The 10,864-nt window shown below is 39.6% G+C and overlaps 1 protein-coding gene across 1 annotated transcript; it reads left to right on the forward strand.

Annotated features, from left to right (window-relative positions):
- Window positions 1–2,280: 2,280 nt before the first annotated feature.
- Window positions 2,281–10,615, forward strand: slc35e3 (solute carrier family 35 member E3). Its single transcript, XM_088348712.1, has 7 exons — window positions 2,281–2,510; window positions 4,022–4,461; window positions 6,121–6,231; window positions 6,633–6,791; window positions 6,863–6,945; window positions 9,901–9,985; window positions 10,173–10,615. Exons 2-7 carry the CDS (start codon window positions 4,057–4,059, stop codon window positions 10,311–10,313), a joined length of 984 nt encoding a protein of 327 aa, XP_088204838.1. The 5' UTR covers window positions 2,281–2,510; window positions 4,022–4,056; the 3' UTR covers window positions 10,314–10,615.
- Window positions 10,616–10,864: the final 249 nt, after the last annotated feature.

Below are 10,864 nucleotides of genomic sequence, written 5' to 3' on the forward strand. Positions count from 1 at the left end.
ACTGTGTCGCACATGCGCTAACCACTGCAAAATAAAATATGAAAATTTGGGTTTGATTCAGTCCCTCAAATCAAGTTAATTGGTCGAGCTCGGCCTGGTTCAGGCTTTTGTATCTGCGGGCCGGGCTATGTTTTTTAGAACGTATCTATCTCTACAATGACGGGTAGATGATGAAAAAAAACGCCCCAAACGCAATGATTGACATTTTAGGCCAATCAGGCTTAGCCTTTAGTGCTCACCTCTACTGAAGGCTGAGGTGTAAAATGCACGGACTGCCAATGGTTTAGACCTCTGTCTTAAATCATTTGTACAACGCGTTGAACACAATAATACACTATTCTGTTTTTATCTTGTCTCTTGGTTATCTTGTTAAGATTACTTATCCATGAAAGTATTGCTTTGTAGATTTTTACCGTGGGTCTCTGGACATTTTTTTCTGCCAGTGCACCTTACAATTTCAATTTGAAAAATCAACCTCGAAAATAAAAAAGGGTTTTCTGTTACCTGGCTATTACTGGGGACCAGGTTTTTCAACACATCTGCTGATTACGTTTTCTTTTTTTTAATTGTAATATTGCTAACTTGGATGACATCTCTACTGTTGGGTCCTTTTCAAACCATACATAGGACTTTAAGAAAAATAAAAAAAAATTCAAATCACGGATTCCTTTACCACCTTGGCTTGCCGGGGTACCACTTCCTGTGGTGTGTCTTGGGCACGTAAAGCCTGCCAATGCCCATCCCTCTCCAGGCCTGTCTTTTGAGTAGGAATTTGTTCCCCACATGAAACAGTACTTATGTTATTTTAACAAATGTTTGAGCATGTAAATTAGGATTGTTCTTTAGTTCCAATGTTTAATAGAGTATTTATTGAATAAATGAAGGTGTAGAGCAGGGGTGGCTAACCCGGTCCTGGAGAGTCGCACGTCCTGCATGTTTTGGAGGTTTCTCTGCTCCAACACATGGGGCGCCAAGTTTCAGCTTGTTAGCAGTCTTTGTGAGAGCTTGATAACGATCCAGGTGATTGGAATCACCTGTATTGGAGCAGAGAAACCTCCAAAACATGCAGGACATGCGGCTCTCCAGGACCGGGTTAGCCACCCCTGGTGTAGAGTATTCAACGTTTGGTCAGAATTCTGCTTTGCAATGTCAGAAAGTGATCAAACAATGTCAAAACATGTGACGTGAATACTGTGTTTTAAGTTAATCACATAGATATGTTGTCTGATTGATACTGCTGGAATGTGAGGTTGGGGAGGGGGGAAGTTAGCTTGCATTTGCGCATCAAAGGTTGCCGTGACATTCCACCACAGGGGGTCTGCCCCTCACAGGAGACCGGCATTGTGAATTTGGCCAGCCAGAAGGCAAGAGGGCATATCCTAACAAGAACTGGACCAAAAAAAACCTGTCCGGTCCTGACCAAGTCTCTGCTCAACAAGCAGCCAGAGAACCTTGCCAAGTCAGCACCCAAGCTTGATCAAGCTAGCTGCCAAACCGTTGGGACAAATCCAGCGACACACTAGTGTGCCGTGAGAAATTATCCAATGTTACTTTTTAAAATTTAATGAAACATTTATGAATCATGGGCAGAACAGTGGCGCAGTGGTTAGCGCGTGTGCGGCACAGTTATAAGGTCTTGGGAACCTCCTGTGTGGGTTCAAATCCAGCTACCGGACTTACTGTGTGAAGTTTGTATGTTCTCCCCGTGCTTGCGTGGGTTTCCTCCGGGCACTCCGGTTTCCTCCCACATTCCAAAGACATGCATTTCAGGTGGATTGGCCGGTCCAAATTGTCCCTAGGTGTGAATGAGCGAGCGAGTTGTCTGTCCCTGTGTCCCCTGCGATTGTCTGGCAACCAGTTCAGGGTGTCCCCTGCCCACTGCCCAATGATTGCTGGGATGGGCTCCAGCACCCCCGCGACCCTACTGAGGATAAGCGGTGCAGCTGATGAGATGAGATGAGATTTATGAATCATTTTCTGCAAATTTTATGTCATTGTGTCTGTGCCGTAAAAACTGGGGGTATTATCAATTATATTGTAATTAAACATACTGTTCAGTGTCATTTTATAACATTTTTTGGTTAGTAGGTGATGCCGAATAGTTCCAATGTAAAAAACGTGCCCTGGCTCAAAAAGGTTGAAAAACACTGTATTAATTAACCAAATATAGTACTTTATTAAGAAGCGAAAAAAGGAGGATAGAGCCACGTACTACCGGTAGGTGGCGACAATGTGGGTAAGCGTTATTTTAAACGGTAATTGCAAAACGAAATAGGAAACCCCGGAAATGGGATACAGAGCGCTCTTTCTTCCAGGGACTGGAATCCCGTACTTGAGCAATTTTACACGGATTTGGACTGGAGCCACGTCGCGTCAAAAGTTCCAAAATTCCCGGAGCAGCGTGGAGGTGGATCAGGGTTGAGCGTTACGTTGGCAAAACGTCATTTAACTTTAGTCAAGATCGGCCCAACCCATCGATGACCACAGCTCCAGAAAAATGAAGATTCCAGGTAAAAAAGAAGGAAAAATAGAGAATAATAAAAACCTTTATATCTGCAAGGAAATTACCTAATTGCATGCAAAGGAACATATTCACCCCGAAAAGTAATGTCACCATGTTCATTGTTGCATGTTCTTTAGATCTGTGACGTGTCAAATCATAAAAGTTTCTGAGCAAAGCAGAAGCCATTCAAACAACTAACACACTCAAAATATGCTTGACAAGTATGACATCTTAGAAGGTTATCTTGATTATTTTTATCGGAAGGTAAATGTTTGAAAATATTTTTTCAACATCTTACCTAGTGTTTACTATTCTGTGTACAGTAATGCTAATTGTAATTCACCCTGTTCAATCCTGGAAGGGGGATTACCACATGTGAGGTCCTTTCTCAAGGTTTCTCTTTTCTCCTCACACTGAGGTTTTTGAGTTTTTCCTTGCCGCATGCTGGTTTGCTAGTTTAAGATCAGGTAATTGTGTAATTTTGTAACTGTAATCCTGTGCAGTCCTTTGAGACATTTTTGTGATTAAGGGCTATATAAATAAATTTGACTTGACTTGACTTGACTTTATCTCATATCAAAATTCTTTATAAAAATATTTTTACTAGCTAAACTGTAATCCGAATTGCTTTTGAAATAGGTGGATTTTCAAAAGTAAATCATTTGAAAAATATACTAATACTAGGAAAACAAATCTTTATATTTTCTCTTGAAAACTTTTGTAAAAATCCATATTTTGGGGAAAGGTGAAAATGCATTTATTTTCTATACAAAGAAGTGGCTTATATTGTTTTTGTGAATTTATTTTTTCATAATTTTTGAGAGGGAACGAGAAATGGCAAATTGTACTTGATTGTGAAATATGTAGCCAGGATGGATGCTGGTTGCCCAATTACCCATCTTGCTCAGTGTATTTTAATAGGAAATATGCAAATCAACACTAAATTTAACGACCATTTTGTACTTTTTAATTTTATATTTACATGGAGATGTGAATAAAAACATTTAATTGTGTCTACTGTTAGGACTTTTCCTAGATTGGTCCCATCATCTAATGTTAAATAAAAAAGATTTTGGGGGATTTTTTTCTGGGTTTTTAACAAAATAGTGGCAGGTCATTTTGACCTGTGGACAACAGGAGGGTTAATCCAGTTTGTTGGGGTTTTTAAAAATGGAAATTCCTACATTATTATCTGACTTTGTGTTAAGTGTTCAATATTATTTTTTATTTTTTTATGATAAGATATGATTTATTTTACCTTCTTAATAACTGGTTACATGATTTGATTAATGTAAAAGGTGTTTGGACTGTCAAAGGGATGGGACCAAGATAAACTCCATTTATTTTTCTGTCAGCCCTTTCCCCCTTATTTTTTCCTCAACTGTTGCCTGCTGATTTTGAATTCATTGTATATGATTTACTGAGGGAAAAATGTCAATCAGTCGAATCAATTTAAAGCACACTCCAGCGATATAATCTGTCATAGTATTTACTCTTGTAATTTTTCTCCTTTTACAGTTTAAGTATCTCTTTGTGAACACCAGAAGCGTGTCATGGCTGGCGCAAAGCTTCTGGACCATTCGTCCAACCGGAACGTAGTAGCGTGCCTACTGGCCAACCTGCTAGCCTCCATTTGCATCGTGTTCATCAACAAGTGGATCTATGTGCACTATGGCTTCCCAAACATGACGCTCACCCTGGTGCACTTTGTGGTCACCTGGCTGGGGCTGTTCCTGTGCCAGAAGATGAATGTTTTCTCCCCTAAAAGGCTACCGCTGCGCAAAATTGTGTGGCTGGCGCTGAGCTTTTGCGGGTTTGTGGCCTTCACCAATCTGTCCCTACAGAACAACACCATTGGCACTTATCAGCTTGCCAAGGCCATGACCACGCCTGTCATTATTTTCATCCAGACGGTCTGCTACAAGAAAAGCTTCTCCAACAAAATTAAGCTCACACTGGTTAGATGTTTCCTTGCTTACTGACTCAATCTTATCTCAAATCGATTAAGTATTTAAATTGAATGGCATAAATCAGTGGCAACAATTCTGAATTGTACAAGTTGTTACTATACCTGCTTAAAAATGTATCTCATTAAGATAACAAAAATTGTACTGCTACCAAAACATAATAACTTCAATTCCTTTGTATTGTATCGGTGCACTATTGAAGTGACACAGATTTACAAACGATATGGAAAATACGGTATGCTAATACACTCTTAAGTCTATAAAACATCTCACACTCCTGTAGATTTTTACACACTAAAAATACAAATGTCTTGCTAGAAATGCTTTTACCTAAATCATATAATGAGCTCACTGATAAAATACTGTGTTTCCCTAGTACACTTCGTTGACAACAATGTAGTGAACATTGTTTAAAAAGATAAAGCCCTGGAGGAGTAGCCAAGTATAAAGCAGCCAACAAGAAAATCAGAAAAAGCTTGAGGGAATCAAAGGAGAAATTGAATTGAAGCTCGGAGTTAGAAGAGTGCCTCAACAAGAACAATTGAAAATAAGTCTTCCACAAAGTTATTGCCCGATATCTGTTTGTGAGTGTGTGTGAATGGGTAAGTGTGAAGCGCTTTGGGAGGTCTTTAGTGACTTGAAAAGCGCTATATAAATTCAGACCATTTACAAATTTACCATTTAACACATTTTAATCACTGTTTATTAAGGATAACTGATGACTATTTCCTACTGTATTAACCGTTTGCTAGCCTTTAGAATACATGTGAAAGCTTGTAATACTGACACATAAGATTTAAGAATTGCATTAACTGTTAGTCTGCGACTGGCTGGCAACCAGTTCAGGGTGTCCCCTGCCCACTACCCTAAGATTGCTGGGATGGTCTCCAGCTCCTCCACAAGCGGTGTAGAAAATGAATGGATGGATTTACTTTTAGTACAACGTATTCAGTTGCTACAAAACCACAGTTTAACACACTAATAGAAAATCAATATTTAATTAAGATGTCATCGTACGAATTTAGTTATTTGGTTCCAAATTGCACGTTTTGTGTAAGAGTTGAAAAAAATGTGAATTGTTTCAGTTACACATGCCACACTGATAAGTTTGTTTAGTAGACACTAAAAATAAGGAGAGAAAACATCAATTACATTTGAATCTGCAAGGATAAGAGAAAAGACCCTTAATATGCATTTCCAACCTGTTCTAAATATCCTGCCCAAAGCCCTTTCTATGAAAACTAGTTTACAGAAAACCAGATCAACATTAAACGGTGTGGAAATCAAAGAACAACAACATGATTGGCCAATAGTGGCAATGATGTAAACAGTGCATAATAGTCAAAATAACGGACAACCCTGGCATCTTTAGCAGGTGTACAATTGTGAACTGAGACCACATTTTTTAATGTAAGCCGAGTTAAAACTAAGATGAACAAACATTTAATTATTTACTTAAATAACATCCATTTCCAATTGAATAAATATCTTGCTCACTTTAAGAGAATAAAACATCTTACAACAGGTGCAAATTAATTAATAAAGTAACTGATAAAATGATAAAATTCAGAAATTTGGTGCAGTCAAACCTCAGGGTCGCATTGTTCAATTGCCTGTATTCATGTATTTTTTTTATTCGTTCCTCCACAGGTCCCCATAACAATTGGCGTCATATTGAACTCTTACTATGACGTGCGGTTTAATCTGCTGGGGATAATTTTTGCCTTTTTGGGCGTTCTGGTGACATCACTTTACCAAGTGGTAAGTCAGTTGGGTTGATTTGTGTTTGTTAATTAATTTATTATATTTTAAGTATCTCTTATTGTTTGCCTAAAAAAAAAATCTTCTGCAAAACACACTACAGTATTCTGCTTCCAATGCCTTGATGATGTCAAATATTAAATGTAATGTGTTAGGGCTAAGTAAAACCCTTATCGTTTAAAACCTGCATTTTATGTCAAAATGTGTTTACTTTCTGAGTTATTTTCTTCTCTTTTTAATATCATATATAACTATATATTTGAGTACATTTTAAACATTTGCACATACTGTATTTGTTTTTTGTTTTTATACAGAACTTTTGTTTCAATTAAACACTTATCCGCACAAGTGACACAGCCATGCTAAACAACAATTGTCTTATGCGGTGTGTGTGCTTTCAGTGGGTTGGCGCCAAACAGCACGAGCTCCAAGTGAACTCCATGCAGCTTCTGTACTACCAGGCTCCTCTCTCGTCCTGCTTCCTGCTTGCCATCATTCCATTCTTTGAGCCTGTCACAGGAACTGGAGGAATCTTTGGATCATGGCCTCTACCTGTTCTGGTTGGCTTCAACACACGCATTCAATATCTGGACATTGTATTTAAAATCTGCCGTTTTGCTGTTGCTCCCAGATGACCGTGTTTGGTTCCGGAGTGGTAGCATTCCTGGTGAACCTGTCCATCTACTGGATCATCGGAAACACATCAGCGGTTACGTATCCTTAATACTGGGATGTCCAATGTATCACCTGTTTTTAAATTTGTCTTATGTTAGTGCCAAAGGATGTGCATTTGTCGTAATTTGTTTCTACACCGGGTGGCAAAAGCAGGAGGAGTTCTATTTGTTCTTCTTTCCCTCCATGTCCACAGTTTGAGATATTCCTAGCAAGATGGTCAACTGTGACCCTAGAAGTTGTATAAATTCCACCGTCACCACAGGTGGCTTTATCTTCTTGCGTGGTGATTGCATACAGCCCATTTCTGCTTGGAGTATTTTTTGGATTGTATGATCAATGCTTGTCCTTTCCACTGCCAGCCTTGAGACTGTTCGTGGTGTCTCTTTGGGGAGCAATGACCTGGTGTCTTTTGTTCCTTATGGGTGCTTGGTAGCTTCATCCCTGTGCTGCAGCTCGCTGTCACAGTCTAGGGATCTCCAACTGGGGCTGTATGGTCTGTGTCGGCCTCCCTCTGAGCCGCCAGCGGGAGCAGGCCTTTAGTTGTTTTCCTCTGAGATGATGGTGGGCTTCCCCCGGCTCAGGAGCCGAATATGGGGTTCCCGGGTGCTTTTTCAATTTTTGGAGAAGGGCAATATACCTTGTTTTAATATAGTTTCTGGAGGAGGACAAATATTACAAAGTTTTCCAATGCTGTAAAAATGTGTAGAATAACTATTACATTTTAACTAGGGATGTAACTATGAGAAGAGCGGGAAGATCAGCTGGTACCAGTTGACGGATGGGAAATGACTGGTCTGACAGCCGCTCTCTCACTGGTATTGGAGTGTCAAAACACTGGTTACAGGTTGTCATCTCGCCCGCAGAGAAGTCACTCATTTTTCATGAAATGGCTCTCAGGCTTGAACTCCTTCCCGGAGAACATAACTGCAATGCAAAACTCCAGGGTTGCTATCCTCCGCTTGTATTCCTGTGTTTAAGCCGAGCTATACGAGTCCAAGTTCCGCCCCTTTTAAAGGGAAGGCAGGTGGCTATTTTAAACAAACTGGCGGGTTTGTAATTGGACAAGGACCCCAAAGGTATGAAAAGAAAAAGAAATGCTCAGGAATAGTAAACTGTAATAATAGGATTTTATTTACCTTTAAAAGGCTGCTATTTTATTTTTATAAATGCATGTTGCGTTTCATTGCACTCTTTTTGTAGCCCAGATGAAGGGCACGTTTCATTTTGTTGTTTTTTTCACAAATCCTCAAAAGAGAAATGACATCCAAATAATTTATTCAATTTCTATAAATGTTTTAAAGCAATACTGTGAATTATTTATAATGTAATGAAGTCACACTTGAGGCGGTATCATACAACAGAGAAGTCACGTGGTGCCCTTATTCTCCGTAGGATGCGCTGCATCCAACTTGGTCATTTTGATAGTAGGCTTATATAGTTAATAAAGATGCATACGATGTGGGTTGCAATCATTATAAGGCTTATATGGTCAGTTGGTTGGATCCCTTAACCACTTGGGTCATGAGGGCGCCATTTCCTGTGGTGTGTCTTGGGCAAGTGCAGCCTGGTGACACCCATCCCTCTTCAGGCCAACATGTGTTTGCGCTGCTGCATTGATGCGACGGCAAGTTTTTGTTTGTCCAGTCAACTTCTTGTTTGTTGTGGTGGCTTGTCTAAAGCTTCTGCTCTGTCTAAGCAGTGCTTGTTTCACTGGATTGTGGAAGCCACTCTTTAGTCTTAGCCACTGCTGGTCACCCCCTGCCTTTGACCACGCTATTGCCACTTCTTTGTCCCCACTAAAGGCATTTTCTCTGGAGGACATATGTGTTACGGCCTCATTGGTGTTGGCTGACATCAGTCGACCATTCAGTGCACCTCCATCGGCAATCAGTACGAACAAAATAGTATGAATGTTACATATGTAATTACAAATCTATGACTCCCAGACTACCGCTAGAGCATCTTGTCACTTGGAATACTTGTGATTACACAAGAAAATTCTGTGAGAAACGATACTGTAAGGCAAAGCGAGGCAAGTTTATTTGTATAGCACAATTCATACACAAGGCAATTCAAAGTGCTTTACAGAAATGGCAAAAAGACAGGTTAAAAACACACAATTACAGTTAAAACATAGAAGAAAAGACATTGAAAATTTAAAATGTGGTTTTTAAAATGCATTAAAACCACAGATAAAACATAATAAAATCAATGAATTAAAATAAAGTAAAAGTGAAGAGTGCAGATAGAACCCTTTCAGTTGTATGCACAGTTGAACAGAGCTGTTTTTAGCCTGGACTTAAACACTGTCAGAGTAGACGCCTGTTTGACGTCATCAGGAAGAGTATTCCAGAGTTAAGCTGCATGGAACCGAAACGCAGCTTCACCCTGTTTAGTCCTGGCTCTGGGAACCAGCAGAAGGCCTGTCCCTGAGGTTCTCAGGGTCCGAGATGGTTCATATGGGACCAACATGTCACAGATGTACTTTGGTGCTAGACCATGAAGAGACTTATACACCAGCAGAGCTGTTTTAAAGTCTATTCTCTGAGTGAAAGGAAGCCAGTTCAGAGACCTGAGCATAGGACTAATATGGTCGTACTTCCCGGTTCTAGTCAGGACCCGAGCAGAAGCGTTCTGGATGTTCTGCAGCTGTTTTACAGCTAGTTTAGAAAGTCCAGTCAGAAGGCTGTTACAGTAGTCTAACCTGCCAGAGATAAATGCATGAATAAGTTTCTTTAAGTCTGGTTTAGACAGTAAAACTACCTATTGTAGTGTAACTTCTCCTTGCACCCTCTTGGGTCACACAGCAGGTGACAGTTGACTATTTTGGTATGCATATCTTGAATTTTACAAACACAAGGGGAAAATTCTGTGCTTTAAGCATCATCTCTGGTGGTCGTCCGTGACTCATAGAACTGCACTTACATATGTAACTTTCATTTGGTGTCGTTCAAAATAACTAACTTTTAATTTCCTTGACCGCAAGATTTCCAGCTACAACATGTTTGGCCATTTTAAGTTCTGCATTACCCTGCTAGGCGGATATTTGCTCTTCCAGGACCCTCTGTCTCTTAACCAGGTTGGACTTCATGTGCTGCCGTGAAATATTTTGGATTAAATACGTTGCACATATTAGTATGTAAATATGAGTCTTAAGATTTTATGTATTTTATGTATTTACAATTACTATTACATTTGAATGATTGAATGAAGAAAATAACTAAGCATTTGCATGTGATACATTTTTTGTGCCATTTCGCCCCCAGGCTTTAGGCATCCTGTGTACGTTGGGAGGAATTTTGTCTTACACGCACATCAAGCTGGCTGAACAACAAGAGGGAAAGAGTTGCCTGGCTCAGGCAACACAGGCCGAGCAAGCGATTAATCGCATGCGGAGAATTCCTTAGGGGATATTTTTTTACATTGCTTTTTAAAAATAAAGGGTATTTTTGTGGGTGAATACTTGAATGTTGAAAAAATAAATGGGGTGAGGCTTCTCAGTCGGTGCTCAGCTCTAGAATACTGAAATTTTAAGATGCTAGTGAAAGTTTCACAAGGTTTACTGAGCAAATAAGTTGCCTAATAAATAAATAAAAAGATGAAAATAATGAATTTAATGAACAATTATGTATTTTTTCAGTACGAAGTTGCAAAGACCCTGCATTTGTAACTGTTATTTATGAAGTAAACTGTTGTAAATGTACTCACACCTTGACTCATGAAATTGTTCTGTCTGTCACAATCGGCATACTTTGGAGAACAATCAAAAAAACTGGAAAATCTCATGCACACTCGACGATCGTGAACTTAACCTCTTATCGAGCGTCCACATGCATGGACATGAATCCACATCACACAAGAAGTTCGGGTCCCAGGAGTGTCACTTTTTTTTTTTTTTTTCTCGTTACGCGTTCATTCTGACGTCACACAAACTGATTCATGCGATTGATTCCATTCA

The sequence above is a fragment of the Urocampus carinirostris genome, chromosome 11 (genome assembly GCF_059441175.1).
Source record: "Urocampus carinirostris isolate Australia breed hairy pipefish chromosome 11, RoL_Ucar_1.0, whole genome shotgun sequence".
Lineage (NCBI taxonomy): Eukaryota > Metazoa > Chordata > Actinopteri > Syngnathiformes > Syngnathidae > Urocampus > Urocampus carinirostris.

Coding starts and splice junctions, on each gene's coding strand:
- slc35e3 (XM_088348712.1), top strand. CDS start 4,057: ATGGCTGGCGCAAAGCTTCTGGACCATTCGTCCAACCGGAACGTAGTA. Junction 6,232..6,632: donor TGACATCACTTTACCAAGTG/GTAAGTCAGTTG, acceptor GTGTGCTTTCAG/TGGGTTGGCGCCAAACAGCA. Junction 9,986..10,172: donor ACCCTCTGTCTCTTAACCAG/GTTGGACTTCAT, acceptor TTTCGCCCCCAG/GCTTTAGGCATCCTGTGTAC.